General features: G+C 40.8%; 2 protein-coding genes across 2 annotated transcripts; one reads left to right on the top strand and one right to left on the bottom strand.

Annotated features, from left to right (window-relative positions):
* Positions 1–1251: 1251 nt before the first annotated feature.
* Positions 1252–23632, top strand: LOC148323565 (general transcription factor IIF subunit 2-like). The gene is made up of 9 exons (XM_088315325.1): positions 1252–1387; positions 1585–1658; positions 1767–1785; positions 2306–2450; positions 20183–20264; positions 21730–21829; positions 21920–22063; positions 23352–23499; positions 23579–23632. Exons 1-8 carry the CDS (start codon positions 1322–1324, stop codon positions 23484–23486), a joined length of 765 nt encoding a protein of 254 aa, XP_088171451.1. The 5' UTR covers positions 1252–1321; the 3' UTR covers positions 23487–23499; positions 23579–23632.
* kctd4 (potassium channel tetramerization domain containing 4) lies at positions 12409–13881 on the bottom strand. Its single transcript, XM_088315324.1, has one exon. The coding sequence runs from the start codon at positions 13688–13690 to the stop codon at positions 12914–12916; it is 777 nt and encodes a 258-aa protein (XP_088171450.1). The 5' UTR covers positions 13691–13881; the 3' UTR covers positions 12409–12913.
* Positions 23633–23902: the final 270 nt, after the last annotated feature.

Below are 23902 nucleotides of genomic sequence, written 5' to 3' on the forward strand. Positions count from 1 at the left end.
GTCATGATTATAGGATTAAGGTCTACTCATATAATGAAAGCTCTTGTTTCATCCATAGCTCTGCTGCACCCTTTGTGAAATAAAACATTGTCTGGAAGGGAAAACCAATACCTCCTGTTAGTGGGTGCCAAGTTAATTTTATTTGCGATGAAAAGGGATTTATGAACCGTTCAACCATCTGATAAGTTTGAAGGGGGCATGCCCTTGACGTTTTCATTTTGTAAAATATAGGGTAGTCATTTGTTTGGCCTTAAACAATCTTGTTTTTTCCCTAGTAATATTGCATCCATCTATTTTCTCTAATGCTTGGTGCATAGACAGTTTTCGGTATAAACCTAAATGCACTGCAGTATAATCTTTCTCGGTGAATATTACTTTGACCTTCTCCAAAGTTTGAATTTCCAAGGCTCACAAGTCAGTGATTTTCAGAAACAGTACTTTTTGTCCAATTTGCTGTCAGGAGCTGATCATTCATTCACAAAAGGTGTTTGATCTATGAATTAGACCAAACACGTTTTTAAGCACGTCACATTCTATGCCTTACTGTGACGTTTACAGTCTATGTGTCTCTGGAGCAACCTGCTGATAGTGAAGACACTTTATGACATTGAATCCCGTCCTATTTTCTATACGAGTGCACTAACAAAACCACGGTGCAGAATTGCTATTAATCCACTAGATGACGCTAAAGCTCTGTTATAGAACTATTGTAGACGAGGCCAAAAGTACTGTAGGGGCGTCTCCTGCTAATTTTAATGCAAAATAAAATAAAATAAAATAAAATAGTTTAGCGTGTCTTCCTCACAGTTGTGGGGTTCTAGGTGTTAATCACAACTCAAATCTGCGTCTGAGGAGTCTCAATTTCAATCGTAAACAAGCATGCACTCTTATTTTACTATATTTTCTGCATTTATATTGACACTAAGGAGACAGAAGCCAAGTAGCAAGTGTTTCTTTAAGTCAGTGGTATGTACGTGTTGGGGTTTGTTTATTCTGGTCTTTGATGTTCTGTAGTAGTGTTTGCTTGTTTCTTTGCGTCAGAACTAAAAAAAAAAACATCGTATTTTTCAAGTAAATTATCAGGAATAACGTGTAATTGCGTCTAGGTAATACATTAATATATTGTTGTATTTTATTTATTTTTTAATGGGAATGGTTTGGAAATTATTTTTAGAGTGATTCGGGAAACACATATCGCCTTTTATTTTGAAAGAAATAACCGGTTATTTTATAATGGCAAGTTCCGGTCAGAAAATGTCTACCCAAATCAATTGAAAATAAAACGCACCTGCGTGGGATCAACGAATTCTTTCATGCGAATATGTCTGAAAAGGTGGAAGTAAATGTCACTGGAGCTAAACAAAGTAAAGTCCTGTGGCTTGTCAAGGTTGGTTCACCTGCAACTGATCAAAATAGTCCAGTTTTGGACTTTAAATACGAAACCATCATTTGGTTAAAATTAGCAAGCCGTCGATACATCATATTCATCTAAGGCTAAATGAAATTATCTTTACACTTAATGTATTGGCCTGTTTTAAAATGATCAATACGGACTTGAGCTGACTCCCGTTATCTTTTCCCCAGGTTCCAAAATATTTAGCTCAACAATGGGACAAAGCAACGGAACAAGCAGAAGTGGGGAAGATTACCATTGGAAAGTATGTATGGCATAGTTGAGTCATTCTTTTATTTGCAATGTTTTTGATCGATATTATTGTCTTGGCTTTGTTCTCCATTGACTCTTATTCTCCTTGTCACCTTTCTAGGAAGCAAGGGAAAACTCAGGTGAGGCATATCCAGTGAAAGAAATGGGTTCAAATTAAGTTTTTGCTATATCTAAACATATTATTAAGCAACTAAATCAGACTTTTGAGTAATTGACATGATGCTCAATACAGTTTTCAATTGGATACTGGTAGTACCTACCAGTTTTAGGCCAAGCCCACAAAAAGTAAATCCACACCAGCTTGCGCATGAGTGACAGACAAAGAAGGACACTGTTTGGAGGATATCAAACACAACATTCAGGGTGCTTTTGGAAATTCAAACTGACGCCCTAAGTCTACCCTGCGAGTGCTGTGTGCTCCCTTTCATTGAATTCACCAATGACTGCCTTGCTTGAATAACGTGCTTGAACAGGTTCTATGCTTGTCCTAAAAATTGCAACTCGAGTCATTTGAACCCCCAAAATGTCGTTTTTCGCTAAACTGAAAATGTATGAGTTGCAGCTGCGGTTCCTTTAAGCCAGTGAATTTTATATTCTTATATTTTACTTATATAAGTATTTTGTTGTTGTTTTGGTCAGGTTTGTTTCAGCCTGAATGAAGAGCTGACAACATTGGGTGCTGTTGGGGAAAGTGAGTCTCCTCTGCAGGTCCCCAGAGAGCATCCCTTCACAATGAACTCACCCGGTGGACAGACCATGGCGGTCTTCAGCCAGGGTGCTAAAGGTCAGATTTGGTTTTGAGAACAAATGTTAACTTAAATGTTGCATGAACGCTTTTTTAAAAATCTTTTTAACACACTTAAGAAAAGGGTGCAAGTTTAACAGAAATATTTGTTTTGAAACATTGTGAGCGAGAAAATTGCGAGGGTATTCTGATTTACATTTGTAGGCTGTTTGCTGGCAGGCTTATTGTGCCATACTGCTGCGAGATTTGCAGGAATTTGCATCACAGCATAAAAATAGCTGTATCTATATTGGGGGGTTTTTAGATTAATTCCACGAGTCACTACATTTTCATCTTTTGTCTGATCACTTGAAAAATATATATTTTTTAAAAACAGCGTCATTTGCAAATTAGCATTTTTTTTAATGAGCTCATTTTCTTTTACACCAAGTAACGCTAAAACACATGAGATTTTAATAATAGTCTGATCCCCTTTGAAAGTGTCAAAATAAAAAAAAAATTCTGGAATTTGTTGCACAATCATCAAAAATTTGGGGTGGCAATGACAAAAAAATGATAAAGCAATATTCAATTATTATTCATTTTTTTTAACTTAAAGAAATGTTGTTGAATGCTGATAAATATGGTATTGACGTAGGACGAACACATCACAAGCTGGCAAGCATTCAGCTACCCATGCCAGTGGATCTCAGATAATAATTGACTATCTTGTTGGCTACACTAAAACAGAGAAAATTGAACAGAATCCTTGTCCTGCTTGTAAAGGTAAATAAACTGAGTGAAAGGGGAACACATTTCTATAATTTACTCATTAAGCAGCGCAGCAGATGGGGAGAAAAAGTTACAGTCGAACCAAGGTGCTTCTAAATTAAATCATGTTCAACCCTCAGCGACAGGATGCGACAAGAAATACACAAACCCAGGCGGAAAATGCAACATCAGACTTGTTTTGCTCAAGAATGAGGCTCCCTTCTGTATTTTCGCGACAGCTCAGTCCAGATGGCCATTAAACTGCCACCACATTATGAAGCACTGAAAAAATAGCAAATCAAAACAAATCATGAAAATGAGTATGAAAAAGAAAATTAAATGAAGCGTCATTATGCTTCTGATTTTTCAATCCACCATTTATTAGACAAAATGATAGTAAAACATGGACTTTAACAATAAAACACACAAAAAGCAGACGGTGGACGGAGCTCATGTATATTTATGAACGTGATTGCCTTAATTGATCCTCGTCATATTTCTGCCCACCTTGCTAAATGTCACCTCTAAACTGCGGAAAATTGAATTAAAGCCTTCACTAGGAAGCGCCCTGCGTCAGAAGATTTATGCTTTCAGCACCTCCAAGCACTTTAAATGCACCCACATTGGGCCTTAATACCACCTACACGTGATAATGGCTTGCTGCTCCTGTTTTGCAAGTTATTTTTTCGACACTTACTAATTTTTGTGCACGTTGATTAAAAAACATTGCGCAGTTCCAAAAATAAAAATAAAACTGAAAAAACACAATCCAACATAAAAAAGATCTTTTAAAGTTGTCACAGGATTATGAAAACACAATGTAACTAAAATTCAGATTCTTTCCTACGAGGTGTCATGTTTTTTTTTATAGTGTTTTCTTAGCTGCTGCTCAGCTACGACATCACTCACCTACAGTAAAGTGTGCAATATGTCACGTCTCTCCCACTCACTTTTCTGACAAGTCTGTCTCTTTCTTTCTTTCTCACACATACACACACACACCTCTGACACGGTGCATCTTACTTATGTTTAACTGATTGTTTATCTCTGTCAAAGTGAATACATCTATTTTGTTGAGGTCCTGATTTGCACCAATTTCCACTTGAATATTTAAATTTACGACTGAACCATTGCTATATGCCTCTGTAACCGTTCGGGAGGCCAGGGGTCATTAATCCTGTTCCTCGAGGGGCGGTTGGCTGTTTTCCATCTCTCCCTCACTTTAAATGATCAGGTTCGTTCTCCACCTCCCGCAGACCTTGTTGATTATCTGATCATTTGAATCAGGTGTGTTGCAGTGGGGAGAAATGGAAAATATCCGGGAAATTGGCCCTCAAGGAACAGGATTGAAGACCTTTGCTGCAGGCTATAATTTAAAGCTTGTTTCATGTGAATGTTTGTGGGCTTTTCAATGTTTACCACTAACAATAGCATTTGTGGGGTTGATGATAGCATTGTCACTTTACCAAAATTCCGACTTAAGCTACCTTTGAGAACGGTAATAGATTTATTTATTTATTTTAGGCACAGACTAGTGTCACACTGAGATTTTACAAAGATTGTGAATGTTGCAGGTTCACTACTAATTATAAGACCACAAGTAGATTACTTTGACATTTTTTTGGGGTTGTTTGCAAAGTTTGCTGTTTCCGGTTTTGTTAGAGCGCATCTATTGGTCGTTGATTCCTCCCGACTTTCAGTTTTTAGTCTGAGACTGCGAAAATTGTTAGGTGTACTATAAAGTACCTCGATACCGACTCTAAAATGGTACCGCGGCAAAAATGTCAAACATCAATCAGCGGAATCATAGCTGATAACGTGACGGATGTCCAGCAGCGTCAGAAATGTCCAGAAATAATCTCAAAGTACTGTCTGCGATTACTGTCAGCGACTCAACCAACAGAACAACGCGGCTCGTTTAAGCGAATGCTAAGCGTTTTTAAAACTTGCATTAACAATGTGACGCCCCTCCAACTCTGAAACACACTCCCAAAAATTATTTATTTCAATGATCTTAAACACCAATCTGGCACGTGCAATATTTTAGCTAACTGTCGCCATGGCAACAGCCTAAGGTGGACGTAGACTTGATATTTATATTTAAGTGAGTCTTTCGCAAATTGTTAACATCCATCAAATTTACGACCTCATTAAAATGCCATTCACCATTGCCTGCAGGAAATGTTTTACTGTAATATTGACGTTTTGAAACAGGAACGCAAGAGTTACTGGTCGGATGGGAAGGCATGTTTTCCCTGGGAATTGAGTTCAAATGCCAAATTGTGCGACCATTTGGTTTTTCAGTGGTTTTAAGGACCCATTGTGCACATTTGTGTAATTCATATTGTCAACAAGCGTTCAAATAATTGCAGATCAAATTGAAGCGAATGACGAGCCAACTCGTGCCGAAATTCCTGTGAATTCCAAGGCCGACAAGATTCAGTCCACCTCATGCCTTTCCACAATAATCCCCACATTGCACACTGCCCGCCACCGCCCTTGTAATGCAAGTGTTCAGTCAAGCGACGATAATGAGAGGTTGCTAATGACAACCATCACTGACAGATAAATACATGAATGGCTTCTGACTTGGCTTTTATACTTTTTGTACCAAATTGAACTTCATTGTTTCCCTCGCTTCCTCGTGTTTTGTTCAGGCAAGGGGCAGGTATTGATCCAGAAGTTGCTAAGCAACAGGCTTGGCTGCCACAGAAGTGTGCAGAGAACAGAAAGCCAGCTGTAAAGCAAATGCTCTATTACTTAAGGCTAAGACTGTCCTAACCTGTTAGCAACCTTGAAGCCTCTGTAAGCACCCATCTATTTGTCCTTTGTTGCTTGCAGGCTTTTTACATATTATGGTGTTTTTCCTCATTTTTGCGCATGTTTGGGTGATTTTTTTTTTTCCAGCGAAAGCAAAATGTAACTTTTTTTTTTGCTTATAATTCTGAAAGGTGTATTTGGCAAAAGTACTGCTCAGCCTTAGAAGAAAAGCGCGGAAACAAAGCATCATGCTTTGGGGCATTTTTGGTGCCAGTCTGTGCTTAATCGCACTTTTAAACCTCCAACTAGTGGCATGAAATGTAATGGAATTATCCTTTCGCATGACATAGAATATAAAGTTATTAAAAGTACCGGTATCTTTCTTTTGGTTTCCACAGCAAGTAAAAAAAATGCATTTTAGACTAACAATAGTTTCTCCAGTGTCATTAAAATTTGTAAACTATTTTTTATAACTTGCTGCCTTTGAAATATTGCGATCTTATCCTTGGATGTCACTGCTAAGTGCGGCTAATAAATTAATGTTCAGTTGGTGGTGTCAGACAGAATTGTCTTTTCACTTGATGAAGCACCTCCTGACTAGCATGAATTATATTCAAATGGCACCACAAAGCCACACCCAGGTAGGCACTTTTATCCGGCGTTACTGTACGTCTTACAACGTTGCGATGTGACTCATTTCTGGCATAAAAGAGTGCTGTACTCCAAATATAAAAGCTGTTTACACGATTAATGTACCCGTATATTATTTTTAGGCTTTCAAGCTCCGCTTCAAAGTTCAAACCTCAGGAGCATTCTACCGCCCCAGGAACTTCTTTCTTTTGGCAAGCATGTTAATTTGTGTAGAAATATACTGCAGCATGCTTAGCTTTTAGTATTATTCATACGGCAGATAAAGCTGTGAAGATAAAGTCTCTTGAAGTTTTCTTCTTTCCCAGATTCTGTAGTCTAGAGCTTATATATATATATATATATATTGTTGGTTACAATCCATCTGGAGGATACATTGAATTCATATTCCTTATGGATGCTGCAGGGTTTTCCCTTACGTTCTAAAAGGACGGACCTTCAAATCAAATTTTATTATTTTTTTTCATGTGTTATCGCACAGCCGTGTGAATGAGGGGGCTGAGCTGACAAGAGAATGAGGTACTTTCATTGTTCGCCGTGGTTGTTTTGTCCAAGGTGAATATGGGATTGTGACTCAGCCCATTTAAGTGGCAAAATTTAATATGCATTGTCATTTACGCACACAAGCTTTGCCTCCCACCTGCTGTGCTCCCACACAGGAGGCCTGTCCATGAACATAACGAAAAAGGTTGGTCAAATGTGTGACAATGTTGCCTGTAGAACTTGGAAGGTTTTGGTATAAGTCTTTCTCAAAGGCGAAGTCAACCACCTAAAATGTTTTGCAATAAAATGTTCTATGCACCTTCACTAGTCTAAACATGACATTCTGATTGATATTTCATTTGTGGAATACGAGTTGAGCGGCAAAATCAACCCGTTTTTAGTCATCTCAGGCGGCGGCCATTTTGTCAGTTTTTGTTGACTGGAAATGACATCACCGTTGCGCCCCAAGCAACTGCAATGTCATTTCCAGTTGACAGAAAGTGACAAAATGGCCGCCCCCTGAGACGGCTAACAACAGGTGGATTTTACTGTTTAATTCATATTCCACAAACACAATATTAATCAGAATGCCCTGTTTAGACTACTGGTCCCTCATAGAACAAAAAATCATGAAAAGAAAATTTTCCCCTTGAATTTCAATTTTATTTTATTTTTTTTTGGGGCGCTTTCTTTTGTGGAAGTATAAACAGATGCACTATACACCAAACTTACAATAGTTTATTTATTTTAATTGTAGTTTTGACTTTTCTTCCTTTCTTATTCTGTTCGGATGTACAGCAATACTGATATAAATAATTTTACAATGAACCCCAAAAGCTCATGAATGATATTAATTGACAAACACTAAATGGACATTTTTCTGGAATTACAGTTCTCTTTTAAACCTCAGATGTGTAACTATTACCGAAATGGTCCTTGTCCTGAACAAATGCTGCGCCAAGAGTGAGTTTCATAAGCATCTTTTTATTTCTTTACAAATGATCCCGTGCTTTTATAATTCAAGATTCACAGACAGATTCCATTGGCTTTATTGTCGCATCATTGAAAGAATGGATGAATTCTCTCCATAACTGCAATGACAATCTGGAGTTGCTTTCTTACAACATTCCAGGTAAGCCTGGAATTCATTTGGACATTGCCAGCATGTGTTCACACACACACACACACACACACACACACACACGCACACCCACCCCCCAATGTGAGTTTCCCCAATTGTGGCCCCCCTGTGAGTGCAACAGTGATGATTGCTTTCATCACCAATGAGTGTGGACTGAGAGTCTCGGGTGTTACATCACTGTTGTCACGACTATTGTTATGCCTCTGAGACTGGCAAATTCCCGGTTTGACTTCAACCTCGCCTTCATGCGTCACCCCCGCCGGGACAGCAAGCTGGGGAAAAGCTGTGCAAATGCTAGCGTGGTCCATCAGTGGCAAAAAGGCAACAAACTATTTTTCCCCGCGAACACATCTTGGGTAGGGTATCTGTCCACCATAAATTGTGACTCGAAATTTTAAATTCAAAATATATGCCAGACAAGCAGTGACCCTATGTTTTTTTTTTTTTTTTGAGCGATGCTTCAGCAGGGTAAACATTGTGTTGTGGCCGATTTTACTCAGTGGTGGAAAAAAAAAAAAAGCTTTGCTTAAATTGGTCTAGTCTTATTAGTTTGATTTTCAGTGCAGCATTTCGGTCAACCATGAGTTGTCAATAGTCTAAAGCAGGCCTGATCTGGATTGACAATTCCACACCGTGTGATGCTCAAACATCCTCAATGGTGCTATTGAAACTGCAACAGGCTGTATGAATCATTGCGCATACTGTGCTTTGTTCATAGGTTGAGTGTAGGACAGCAGTTAGTCATAGTTCAGGCAGACAATAAGTCTCCCACTTTTTTTCTTTTTTTATAAATACGAAAACAATGAATGGTTAGAGGAGTGCAATCATAAATAATTGTACCGACCAGTTGAATCAAGTATTGTTGGCTGCAAGTAACGATTTGGATGTGAGTTCTGTGCCTGTTCTTGACATGCATTGAAGTGTTTGTTGCGATGGCCCTAATTTAATTGCGTTATTAGTGTCTCCGCTTCCGGTTGTTGTCGTGGCAACAGTTAACGTACCATCGAGCTGTCTCTATACATCAAAAAGAAAGAAAATCGAAAAAGTATTTCTAGCGCTCCAATGATTTGATTCAATTCATTTTCAATGGGCTGATGAAGTCGTGCGTATTTATTGTCCCTATTTTATTTTTTTTTCATGGGCAACCATCGACCTGAGGACAAACATAATGCGGATGTCGATCTTACAACTGTGAAATCTCCAGAGCCTCCTGACAGTCTGATTTGATTACCGACAAATGGATGCCTTTTTTCATCCTTTTAGAAAAATCCTCCCTTGTGCTTCTGATTTGCACATGGAATGTCCTTGGCGTCCTCACTTCTACTTCTTCATTACTTGTCCCCTGCTCCCCCTTTTGCCATGGTTTCTGTTTCTTGACCGGTAGGATAAGAATCTGAGGTATGTTAGTCATTTTCTAGCTGAGACAAGGATGACGGGGGTGTGTTTGAGAGGATGATGACAGAAATGTAGGAATTGAGTTTGCCCAGCAACAGGTGAAAAGAGCGAGTTTATTTGCTTGACTAGCTCGTTAAAGTGCTTTCTTCTCACTCGCTTCGTCCTTTTGCCTTCATGCCTTTTGATGATGCATGAATCATGTGACCTTGCAATTAGTTAGTATAGCACTAACCACCATTCAAAATGTATGAAGCTCAAATGCAATTATAATTAGCTTGCCGCTGAAATAAGAACCGGCCAGATTTACCAACATTTAGTTAAAGAATGCCCATGTTTAATCAACCATCAACAATATTTGCTGTGTGACGTCTGCGTGGATGTTTTCCATTTGAACTTCAAATGAGTTGCATTGCAATGTTCGAGGTTGATGTGGCTGTATGAATTCATGGAGGACTTCGGGATGTCGACTGCAGGTGGTTTCAGTCAGAGCAAATGGTGCAAGTGGTGTGGGGGGGGGGGATCTTGTCGCCGTCAAACGGGCAGGTGAAAAGTCTGTCAAGTGTTTGTTTACGTTTTACATATTTTAATCAGATTAATATTCAGGATGAGAATTGTGGGTCACACGTGCACAATTCTTAAAATTTTGAACCACTTGCCTTCCTTGTAAAACAAATGATTTAGAATTCATTTTTACCCTTTCTTTATTGGAATCTTCAAGCCAGCCATCTTGCTTTTGCAACTTTTAATGATGTGGGTCGTCATTTTTACCGTTTTAAGACAATTTCAGGCAGCTTGAAGGCTGCAGTAGTGTGCAATAGCCAATACTGCCAGATTACAGCCACGAGCAAGTCATAATGTGACGGCAGTTTCGAGACCTATCAAAAACAAATTAAACGTGTAATAATCTGTGCTTCGGCAGCCCGTAACATATAAGAGGAGTTCCTTCTCAAATTTATATGTAATGGTGCAATTTGGCAAGTATATTTTCCAATGGCGTTGGACTACTTCGTACATGGGGTAATTGTGTGCCATTTTCATGTTAATAGTGCAATATACTCACATGCAGTCAGATAAAAAGTGTTTCTCCTTGAGGGAAGAGGATGATTGGCCTATTTTCCCGATACCAGATCTTCTCTCCCCGAGGACCGCGACCGGTTGAGTTGCACTATTATGGTAGCAAGCCGGTTGTGTGCTTTAACGTGTGCTTTTAAGAGCGGTTCTTTTGTTCTTGAGCAACTTCGTCATAGTCTAACGTCTCATTCAAAATGTGATTTCATTCATAAGAACCTTTGTCACCAATATTTGTGGACACACTTTGCCTTATGTTAATCCTATTTTGTTATTTTAGAGAAGCATATAAAAGTGCTATTTAAATCTATAAATTTATTTGAATGGGTCTTAAAAGTAAAGGAAGACTCAAAAGTAACTCCAATCTACCATTTTAAGATCTTTGACACCATCTGGCTGTTTTACTTGCTAAAGCAACTTGGCAAAGCATATTGACGATATACTAAAAGGAGAACAGTGTCTCTTGTCTTCACTTTGACAACCCTGAACGCCTACTTGTGCACTTAATAGCTACGGAGCAGCTCAGGCTTCATCAAGTATGCAGTTTGTGTCAATAATGTTTTGAGTTGGATGGCGTGTTTGATTACACTGCAATTCAGAGCACTACGATTTGATGCACTCACAGATTATCAGTGCGTGTCACCCTGCACCCAGGCACATGAAGTTGACACCGGTTCTTTAGTTTCTGACTAGTGTTGCTGAACACATTTACTCTTTAGCACATGGTTACAAAATACAGAAGCTTCCAAGAAAATACAGTGTCGTGTTGTTACAAATCTATTTCTATATATTTTCTAAAAACAATTTGAGATGATGGGAAGGACGTTATTGAAAGAATGAAATGTTCAATGAATTTTTTTTTGTTTGTTTTTAACTTTTGAATTGGGCTCGATTATGAAAACATTTTAATCACAATTATTTTAGAATTAATTGAGATCACGATTATACAAACTTTTTTTATACAAAACAAACAAAATGTATACATGGAAACGATATTCAAACAATTAAAATTTATTTTATCTAGTATTAGACATTGTAAAATAAATACCATTTTAACAGTGTTACATATATATCAAAATATATTCAGTGTTTTTTTTTCGCGATTATGCCAATTTTGTAATAGTTGAGTGTAGTAATCGTAATTGAATTTCGATTAATTGCTTTTAAAGGTACCTTTTGAATATTTTTTAATATATACTTGATTTTCAAAGTCAACAAAAAAATGTTGATGTGAATTTTGGTAAATTTACAAATTAAACTGTATAGAACACGTCACTACAGCGCCATAGTAGTTCCATGTTAGCTGACGATTGCTTGTCTCATAGTCTCATGATTACAATTTTTGTGGTTTCATTAGTGACAAATCCAGCAATATTCCAATCACCACTCACAAACATGAAACAACTTCCACTTGCTGCAGAGGGTTTCAGTTGCATTTTATTCATAAAATAGTCATGATTGATGCACTGACTACACAGAGGCTCACAGCAACCAACACAAAATTTATTGAGTGCACATATGTATCATGCTCGATTCAAAGCCCTTTACAACAGTCACAGTTGTTTGCGCTAAACTCATCTTAATGCAAGGAAAAGAGAAACGGATGCTGGTTCTGATTAGGACGTCAACCTCTTTGTGCATAATGAACTATTAAACCAAGTACACACATTGAATTTCATAACACACACATACACACTGTAGTAAAAGCTGAATGGCACGATGGTGCACGTCACACTGATTTTTTTTGGGGGGGGGGGGGGGGGGCTGCAGCTATTGCAAAAGCAGCAGAAGCAGTATATGTGCAAAGAAACCACTGGTGAAGCTACCCGTTGTTGAGAATCTCACTTTCTTCACCTCGATGTTGAAGCTGTCGCGCAGCCGTCTTCACTCCACATGTGCGTCTACGCTCTTTTAAGTCAGTCAAATTAGCCTACAACCATGAAATGCAATCGGGCTGGCAGTACAAAGATTGAGACCAAAATAGAATTCCTGCAGATAACGGCATTGAAATTATTCCAGCCAGATTAAATGCTTTGATTACGGGCCAATGTTGTGCAGTGACTACACAGAAGAAAGCGCACTATTGTTGTCCTTTTCTTTTTCCACTAATAACAAATTACACAACTCAACACATATTACAAGACCTTCAAGCCAAAATCAAATGTTGGAGGGGTGGATATGGAATCAGGCACTGCTTCTTTTTTCTCCCCCCTCATGGCGTCACACCTCTCCGCTTTCTTCCAATCTGCTTCTCAGCCTATTTGACAAAATGCAGAGCTTCGGCTGCCACAACGGAGCCTTTGCTGCTGTCCAGGCTGGTGACCAACCTGAAGCCGGACCTCAAGGCTAGCATCACTGTCTCGAGTTTCAGACAGTCAAGCGTGCACAAGAATGTGCTGTCCTCCTTCAGCACGAGGCGCGAGCCCGGCTCCGACTTGATGAAATGTCTGAACTGGATCACATTGGATGACACCTCAAATTCTTCCGGAAACCCATCCAGGCGACTCTTGGAGATCTGCACCAGCCGGCCTTTGACCTTGTCGATGAAGGTGGGATCACTGCAATACACCTTGAGGCCTTGCGACCTCTCATGGCTATCTGTCATCTCCAAAAACGCCGGCTCCCGCTGGGAAGCCCTGTGACTTTCCCACTCAGCCACGGCTTCTACAAGTTCGACCAGACGGTAAAAATCGGCCTCTTTCCGGAGGAGCCCCGCCTCCCGGAAGTCGTCAGGTAGCTGCAGCTCTCCCGTTCGGAGGTAGTTGAGCACATGTCGGAAAACTGGACCGTCCCTGTCGATGAACGGATTTCCCATGGAATCCATGTGCTGGACCGGTTTCTTACCATTGGCCAGCTCTTCGAGAAAGGTCCCCTGGTGCTTAGCGAGGGTGCTGCGGTGAGCCGTGTACAGGAAGCCCCCGACGTTGATTGTGATCGTGCCTGACGTGGGCTTCTTGAAGCTCTTGCTGGGCTGCAGCAGGTCTGGGTTGATGTGTCTCAGTTCACTTTCCATTCTTCTGAGATTCCATTCCATTCTCAGTTAGCCTCTCCAGTTTGGACCCAGCCTCCTCAAAGCTGGCGTGTATGCATGCGCGCCGGCCGCGCTGCTTGGATGAGTTGTCTTGAGCTTCTGATACCGGCTCTTGTGTCGTGAAGGCGAGTATGTTTAAAAGTGTCGACTAGTGGGCGGCTGAGTCCTGTCTGGCAGAGGCGCTCCTGTGGACTGATCGTTGAAAAGAGGAATGATCTCTATACTGGTCTCCCTCCCTCTCTCTCTCTCGCTCGCTCGCACTCTCTCGCTGTCTCCCTCCCTTGCTTTCTCCCTCCCCATGAGTGGGTGGGCAGACAGAATCACATTCAGTGAGGGTAAAAAGGAGAAAAAAAAGAGTATGGGAGTACATTGCAGAGGGGTATGAACTTCAGTCTCTTTTTTTTCTCCCCACACTAGGTACAGAAATAAGCTCTCGCCATTAGTGTGCACAAATCCACACTTACACATTCACACCCTTTCATAAAAGGTTTTGCAGACTTGTTTTTTCTCTGCTTGTTTTTGCCATCTTATTCTTCGCTAATTGCGAAGCAACAACGTGTTATTATGCTAATGCGTACATTCTTTCTTGCACCCTATCACTCGAGGCGTTTTTTTTTTTTTTTCTTTGGCAGCGTGTCGTGCGCTTGTTTGTATTTGTTGGCTTGGCATTGGCTGTATGTGAAGAAAATAAATGTGAAATGGGATCCAGTTACCAAAATCTTCTTATAAAAGTAACGGTACTCTCTACTTTCCACAAGATCGATTGGAGAGGATGGATTTTTGTCCTGTTTTGTTCTAGTCAGCACATTGATCTCTCAGAAGGCCCCAAAAAAAAGGCTCCTAAGTACAATTTATTACGTTTGAAAATAGGAATCATATATTGACGATGATTTGCCGATGATGGATTGAAAGTTTGATTTGTGATGAAATGCTGCAAGTCTTCGCAAATATGCATGTGTGAGTCTGTCTCTGCGGTGGTTTTCTAATCATAAGCAATTAGTGGCGTCATTATCAACCACAAGCCAAATGTAACGGGGTGGACTGTGCTTATGGACTTACTTTCTGCCCCCTTTTCATTAAGATGGCCAGTCGAGGATGCTCATTATTTGCCCCCCCCCCCCCCTAAAAAATGTCAGGCTGATATTTTGCACAGCTGTTATAGCTGAATCAATTACATTTCCCAAAATGCTGCAAAAAAAAAAGGGATGCGCCTTCCCTCTTTAAGGTGGTGAATAATTCATTAAGAAGCAGTAAGAGCGCTTGGTGAAACGTGGAGTCACTTGACTGCTGTGAAGCTGGCATGGCAACCACTTAAAATAGGGTCCTCTATGAACTCAGAGCTGTCAGTCTCGTCTTTATTCAGCGCAGAAGCCTTTCCGTCTGCGTGTGTCGATCATTCAATAGACTCAACTTACAAGTTGTTAGGAAGGTAAATTGTAATTAGAAACGCGGTCCTGATCAGCAAGGCCAAGCATCGTTTTTGTGTCGTTTTTTTTTTTTTTGTCTTGTCAAGTCACGCTACACTGAACAAAATGTTGGAAAATTATATGCATGGTAATGAATGGAATCATTGCATTTCCTTGATGAAGCAGCCTCTGGGCTGCACAGATGAGCTTCTAATAGAAAATTATATTTGGAGAGCTAATCAGCAAGTTACACACACACACACACGCGCACACGCGCGCACACACACACTTTGCTTCCTTGTTGTCAGCATTGACAGGCGACAGTTTACCAGCAGTATCCGAGCATCTCCAAAACGATCACTTTTCAGGAGACCAGAATGCAACCCGTTTGTTGAGCCATTAACAATGCAACAATTTAGAACGGTCAATAAGTTTGTGAAAATTACAGACCCACGACCAATGCTATCAATTTGTGAAAACAAAAATGAAATTGAACAAAATTGGACATAGCACAACCGTGATATGTAACATGTTGATATTCTTTTGTGAGGGCACCTTTTTTTTCTTGGTAAATAAGAGCCTTGCCTCAGTCAGAAAATTCACACACTACTGTAAATTTTATCTTTATTTTTTTTTCTTCCTTTTTTTTTTTAAAATCATTTCTATACCTCATGGTGACAGTAAGTTTGCGCTCACAAAAACGCCAATTAAATAATGCACTCATCAATTTGCATTCCAACAAGTCCGGCGCATCTGCCATCGAGCTCGGCCGTGGCTATTTAAAGCAACCACATGATTAAGTCTTCTCGTGTACATGGAGATGTGTCCTGGTCGATTACCGAGATAATGGTTCGTTGACATTGCCTAACGCGAGTTCAGGGTGGGGAACGACGAGGAAACGCTCACGACACAGAAGGAAAAATGTGCCTCCAGGGTAAATAAACGATCCGCACAAGGAATCTATTTTGATTACTATTGCATTGATTGCGTGTCTTTTGGGTTTTGTACAGATGTTCAGAAAACTAATTGCGGCACATCTCATACATCTAGCAATCCTCTAAACTGTAATGCGACTCGACATGGCAATTAACGACTGGGAAAAAAAATACCCCAGATGCTTTCTGTCGGCAGTGTTTAGACACGTAAAATGTTGGGCGACATCTATCCGGTGTGTTTATCAGCTCGTGTTGCATACGATGGATGAGGCGAGGAAGGTTTAGAGACTGGTGGTGCATGGAGGCTTGGTGGGTGGCTTTCTGTTTGTTGTGTGAAACATTAGGAAGGTCAGAGCTGCAAGCATAGTGCCTTGAAACAGATGGAGGTATGAGCTGAGTGTGAGGGGGTGGACCGGTAACCTCTCCCTCGCATCTGTCTCACGATTGTCTTCGCTCCTCTCAACCTCGATTCACTCTACCCTTGAAGAATGTGTAAATGATCTCTTTTTATCTCCTGAAATGCAACCTTAAAATTATACAAAAAGTCAAGAGCTACTGTGTGAGCCCTCAGCATGCAACAAGTACCATTTTTTTTTTTTTTTTTAATTTATTTATTTTTTCTTTTGCAATACAACAACAGAGTAAACCCGTCGCTTCTATACGACGCAGGCGGTCAATTTGTGCTCCGTGTGTTTTGAAGGATAGATTCAAAAGAGGCAATTGTCATAAATTACCCATGATTGCCGTATTTTTTTGCATGCATTGTTTGGTGCTGTACTTTTGCTTTTTTTTGTTTTGTTTTGTTTTGTTGTTTTTAGATTTTTGCAAATGGGCCAGTGCAGAAATGTCACCGGTGCGCACAAAATATGAAAAATGAAACGCTGGCTAAAACAGCAAGATGTTGGACTTGATCTACAGTAATATTCTCTTGGGTGAAACTAACTTTCTTTTTAAACTTTTTTTGCATTTTCCTATTAGTTAACTTATTTGTTTGACTTAAGCGGTACCACCGTACAAAGTTTCTCCATGATTGTGTTGGCCAAAGCATAGATTTATCACCCACATGCTGGACTCTTTGTAAATCTCAAGAGTTCCTCCCCCGCACCGAAGCCTTTTGAGATCCTCTCAATGTGGCCCCCCCACCTACCAAACATTTTCAGTCGTTTACTCGCGTCCACACGTGTGTTGTATGTGGGTGTCGTTTAAGCTTCCATTTTTCTCATCCAAACGTTTCCATGAATTGCCTGCTTTGAACACAAAAAATAAATAAATAAAAATCTTCCGTTTCTGACTTCGATTTCGACCCCAGTGTTAATGGTGTCAATATTCAGAACCCGCCGACTGTAATTTGATTGAACTTAATGTGACGCGAGCTGGACAGCATGTGGTGGTTGCCATGGTGACCACAGCTATTGCACCTGCACTAAATGATTCACGGCTCTTTTAAATCAAATGACAGCGCTCGCAAGCGGCAATCATCTTTTTAGCCAAATAAACGTGAGCTCAACCAAAGTGTGGACTGAACATATGTACGCTTGCTCACGATTACACACTGAGTCACTACAACAGCTAGGTGCAGCCATTTTCAGTCTTAAGAGTAACCATCTGGTTTTTGGCTGAGCAGAAGTAGGGAAGTCAGAGGGTATTTTGACACATTCACAAATGTTTTTTTTATGGGCTGTATTATCTTTTGGTGGTTTGCTTTCGGTTTTATTCCTAAATCATTTTTTTTCCTTCCAACCGATCACTTTTGAGGATTCAGGCTGCACAGAATTCAACCTACCATATTTTTTGGACTATAAGCCACACTTTTTTTCATAGTTTCGCTGGTCCTGCTACTTAAACTCAGGTGTGACTTGTATTTATTAAAAACTGTGTTGACTTTTTTTTTTTGGCGGTTGGCGAATACTTTTAGTGCATCACTGCCAATGGCCACAAGGTGGCAGTAATGCACCAAAAGCACCTGTGTTATAAAGCAATCAGCTTGTGCGAGAACTGTCCATCTGTACTGTCCCGACTGACTTACTGGAGTCTGGCACTCATTTTATGGGACACTCCAAACGAACGGCTTCTGAACGACTCTCTGAGTTTCCGAACAGTCAGAGCAAAGCATTGCATGCTCGGAGCGTATTCCATTGATCTTGATCTTAGTTTTTTGTCAAATATATTTCCCCCAAAACTGCGATGCGTTTTCTTCTTCATGTTGCAAGTTTTTTTCCACTGGTAAAACTTACTCAAGTCAATCAGAAATACTTTTCACGGAACATTTTGTGCAAGAAGCCACGCTGAGGAACTTCTGTTGCCTGAGGGAGATTTCAGTCTAATCCGTCTCCTTTATTGATTGGACTTGCAGTCGTTCATCCATTTTCACCTTCCCTCCCTGTATAATGAGGATCAGAGGCTTTCACAGAAGATCAATTGTTTTACTCAGTCTACAGGATGGCCGAGTGGTCTAAGGCGCCGCGTTCAGGACCCAGTCTCCCCAGGAGGCCTGGGTACGAATCTCGAATTTCCCCATTGTGGGACTAATAAAGGGAATATTATTATTATTATTACAAAGCAGTGTATCCATCAGTCAAATTGTGAACGGCAAAATGACGTATCTTTATCAAATAAATCTTACAAAAAAATTGTCACCGATTTTTGGATGACACGCAGGGTTTCCTCCCATGTTTCTAACGCATGCATGGTGGGTTGATTGAACACTCTCAATTGCCCTTAGGTATGAATATGAGCGCGGATGGTTGTTCGTCTATGTGTGCCCTGCGATTGGCTGGCAACCAGTTCGGCCCAAATACGGCTGGGATGGGCTTCAGCACCCTCGCGACCCTTGTGAGGAGAAGCGGCTTAGATAGTGGATGATATTATTGGTGCATGGAGTTAGTTCAAATTAAGTCTAAATTGTGATCTTCATGTGTCTCTCAGAAAAAAAATCTACATTAATAAAATCTGAGTTATTAATATCTCACACAGTGTGACATCATCAATCATAAGCAAGGAACAAAAAGCACAACCGCGAAGCGTGGTAACAGTTGGCATGTTCCGACAGAAGATCCTGCTGCGCCACAACCGTCACAGGATGTCGTCACGCCAAGAAGACGTCAGCCTTCACACGTTTTTTTTTTTTTTTTTTTTCGTCTCGCTTGCCCACACATTTGAAAAGCGGAGACAAGGTGACGTTGGCGCGTATCCCTGCATAGTCAACTCATTCACACATCAGAGGATTCCGTCTCCTCCGCAGGTCATCTGGACCTCCTGCAGCCCTTTGAGCAGCTCCCTCAACTGAGTGTAAAACGTCGCCGCTTCTCACAAATGCTGCGTGTCCGCATACAAACAATGACTAATAAAACGAGCGCATGAATCACCACGTCGTCGTCATCACAATCACAACAATACTAACTATTGGGTTTATTCTGAAGACGATATTTAATTCCCCGTGACTTCTTGTCCAATAAGCACAATAAAATTCAAATGATGTACATTCAGCTATTAATTTTGTAGGGAGGTTATTGCTAGGATTCTGTGAAGCATTCCATAAACAACCTACCGATGGTACGAAGACATTTAATCCTCAAACTGGTCATCAGTAAGCCTGTCTTGAGTAATTATACGGTTGGAAATGAAATCTAATAAGCACAGCAGTATTACAACACCTACAGTGTTACACACACAAAAAATTGCCGCACATGACTTAAGTGGCGGGGTCACTCACAATCTGAGCGTGTGACAGCTACGTGTCTTTTAAGAGCACGTTACGTTATCACGCTTGTAAATAAATGTCTTTCCATTTTGGACCGTATTTTGGTTTAAAATATGCGAGCAATATCCTGTGATTGCATCGTCCTAATTTGTACAACCACTTAGCACACCGCAGCACTCTGCTAAGCGTGCTGTAACTCCAACTGTAATTGCCTTGCTGCATCACGCTAATTATTTTCTCGTGATGAATGCACCTGGTGTCTGTATGTAATGTTCTCAAATCAATACCGTCAGCGAGTTGCAAAGAAAGTCAATCAAGCAAAAGTTTGTGGCAAGTTGATGATCACGTTTATTTTTTTTTTTTTTTTTGTCATGACACAAATGTTCACACAGCGGTTGAGCCACACTTATGTGATTCATGATGCACCAGCTGACCTCGTGCTTCTTTGTTGTAGATGAAATCAGTCTGGAGGGGATGGTGGTGCACAGAGCTGAATGCAGACCCGTCGTCACTGACAACTACATGAAGCTAAAGAAGTGAGTGGTCTTTGAAATGTTGTCAAGTGACACAACTGATGTGGACAAACAAATAGGATGAAATACACAGTATGACATCGCACTTTTCGGTCTCACAAATGGGTTGCAGTCACAATTACGGAAGCGTAATGTCAAATACCGCGTATGAAAACATGTAACATTTGTACATACCAAAATGTGTTTTGCGTGTACAAGACCCACCACGCGTACGCACCAAAATAGGTTTTACGCTTCAGTTTCTCTCTTCTCTCCGCGTGCAAAACGCTGATTTACAAAACATTTTTTCGTATGACGTTTTGCTTCCGTAATTGTGGCAGAAATCTAACGCCGTAGTGGTCTGCCATGTGTGATATTGGCACCAAAACACGCCACGAGTGTGTGTGCGCATTTGTATGTCCACTACTTTTATTCCCCCCACCACTTACTGACATGTATCTGCTTTTCAATGGAATAAACTATTGAGGGCAGTTTAGTGGGTGATATCACTATAGCAACGATCACCGGCAGATGCGCCACGACAATGCAGTCCAATGCAATGCGTTTCAGACCATTTCCGTGTCCTGTTAATTAACATTGAAACTAACAAAGTGCATTCATTGCAAGCGCACACTTGCTGATAGGAATGGTCCCGGTGGCGGCGGTCCGGGGGGACTAATGTGTTCAAATTCTGAACTGATCAGTTGGTTTGGATGCTGGTCAGACATTACAGATGGCCACATTTTAGTACACAGTGATCTGTCCAACAAATGTCCTTCCATTAAGGCACATGAGGAACAAGAAAGAATTGTCTGAAAAGAATCTTTCCTCTCATTTCGCTTTGATTCTCGTTACTGAATGTAGTCATTGTAGACATGAAGCGGTTCTCTTTTGTTAGTTATACAGTGGTGATAAAGGTAATTCATATTCTTCAAAAAAGAGGCTTCAAGCTGTTTATTGCCTCTTTTCCTTCAGCTGAAGGTTACTGTCAAACTAAACGTAACACAAAGAGAATTACACGTTGCATATTGAAAGTAACTAATAACTAATCCACAGAAAAGCCGCATCATTGTTTGAACCCCGTGGTTCAAATCTAGGAAAAAAGTAGCGGCTTGTAGTCCGGAAAATACGGTAATTGGTAGCTCCATAGCCGTATGTGCTAAAAATTAGCATTTGTAATTCAGGTCATTATGCCTCCCATTTTTTTGAGTGAGTTATGGGACAAATTAATCATAAATCAAACTTTCAATTTTTAATACATGGTTGCCGCCAGTTACAGCCTGAAGTCTGGGACGCAAGCATAATTTTTATCACTTATATCAATATTATACGGTAAACATTATAAAAATATAAAACCGGTTTTAAACATATAAAAAAACTAGATCACGACTACGAACTATGTTGTCAAGATTGTTGATGGCCAGATGTTTCCATCCATAAACAAATGCATGAAAGTGTATTCACGTATGCGTTTGTCCGTGCGTGTCAGGGTTCAAATGAAGGAGTCGTTGAAGCCTCAACGTTTGTCACAGCAGCTGGAGAAAGCCATCACGACCGTCTTCAAGCCTGTGGCCAACCACGACTTCAACGTCAGAGCTCCATTTCGCCCACGCTAGTCAAACGTCATCATTCGTACGCTTCAGCGCGTCATGAGCGGTGACCTCCGGTGTGTTTACCAGGTGGAATATGAGAAGAAGAAGAAATCTGAAGGGAAGATGGTGAGAGCTGAGAGACAGGTGGTGTTGGACATCCTCTTCTCTGCCTTTGAGAAGCACCAGTACTACAACATGAAAGATCTAGTGGACATCACCAAGCAACCTGTGGTGAGCAAAAACACACAAACGGTGTTGACGGGGAAAGTGCAACAAACAAACAATACACCTGCCCACTCTCCACCTTGCTCCGTTACATTTGGACCCATCGGCCACAGCGTGACGTTTGTGCGTGTTCACACTTTCAGCTGTGGCTACAGTTTGGGCCAATTCTTTCTCTTGCGCACACACACACACACGCATGCACACACATATGGGTTGCATCGATAACGGTGGATTTGTTCCAGCGAGCAGAGAACGGCAATGTGTAGGTGCTGATGAGACCTTGAGGTCCTCCGCTCCCTCTGATTGCATCTGATTGCGTAACCATCGCTTGAGTGGGAGACAAACGCCGCAACGCACTCCACGCCACCGTTCCTCTCCCAAAGCACTTGGCTAGCACTCCAATTAACTGAACCGAAGTAACCGAAATGCCCATTGTCAAAAGTCTTGCTGTTCATCAGTGTGCAGACGGTATGCATGGCTCTTCAAGCACCACAGCGACACCCTGTGGTTGTTTATTGACTAGGCCGGCGTGTGCAACTTTAAGCCAACTCAAAATGATGGTTCGGAATATTCGGATTTTAGGTGAAAGTTTGGGATGAGCTTGTACAAGTTTAGCCACATACTTGACATTTAGTTCCGGTTTGTGACGTCACGCCCGGTCGGAATGCGTCACTTCCGGTTTGTCCGTGACGTCACTTCCGGTTCGTGACGTGATTAATAATAATAATAATCGGAATAACATATGTGTCAAGGCCTCCGCCTTCACACAATAATAAAGAATCCGAATAACGTGTGTGAAGGCCTCCGCCTTCACACAATGATTATACTTGAGTGGTTCCTCTGGCTTAATTTGAACCCACCTATGACAAATCCAGTTGATTGAACATGATATGGAAAGAAATACACTTGCCTATTTAGGTCGCACTGGTGACGGTGCATTAAAGCAGCCCATTTGGAGTTTGCTAAAAGGCACCTGAGGGACTCGGACCATGAAAAAGAAATTCTCTGGTCTGATGAGACAAAGATTGAAATGTTTGGCATGAATGCCAGGTGTCATGTTTGTAGGAAACCAGGCACTGCTCATTGCCTGACCAACACCATCCCCGTGGTGGCAGCATCATGCTGTGAGAATGTTTTTCAGTGGCAGTAACTGGGAGAGTAGTCAGTATCGAAGATGAATACAGCAATTATAGTATGAGACTGTAACATAAAACAAACAAAGCACTGAATACTTCTAGATACACTGTTTAACTTGTGATGCGATCTTTTAAAAAATGTATGCATTGTCACGTAGACTTACCTGAAAGAGATCATGAGGGAAATTGGTACATACAACTGCAAGGGTCCTCACAAAAGCACGTGGGAGCTGAAAGCTGAGTATAGACACTACCAGTCTGCTGAGGAGGAAGAGGAGATGCAGACGACCTAACTTCCACTTCCAAGTAACTTTATTTTTTACTCGTTTAATTTTGTTTGTTTTCGTTCATACTGTTTCACCAGACGAATTGGTTTTCTTTTCAGTGATCGCAAAGCCGCTGCCTCTATATTGGGGGGTAGAGTAAAGTTAATTTTCGACCCTGCTGTGTCTTTCTTTCACTGTTGCTATGGCAACTGTGGACCCCTGTTAGTCATGTTTACACAACACCATGTGAGGTGGAAGCACGCTGCTTAGGATTTTAAAATTTAAAACGTCTGACCGCCCTCAACATGTAAAAGCAGATGCAACGCTTGTTGCTGGTGGTAATCACCTAAATCGAAGCGAGAATGTGTGAACATTTAAACGATGGGTCCAATAGGCCCCTACTCCATAAAAAGCAGTCAGTTAACATGCACTTACTGACCCAA

Source organism: Idiotropiscis lumnitzeri, chromosome 14 (assembly GCF_059441095.1).
Source record: "Idiotropiscis lumnitzeri isolate Australia: NSW breed Sydney's pygmy pipehorse chromosome 14, RoL_Ilum_1.0, whole genome shotgun sequence".
Taxonomy (NCBI): domain Eukaryota; kingdom Metazoa; phylum Chordata; class Actinopteri; order Syngnathiformes; family Syngnathidae; genus Idiotropiscis; species Idiotropiscis lumnitzeri.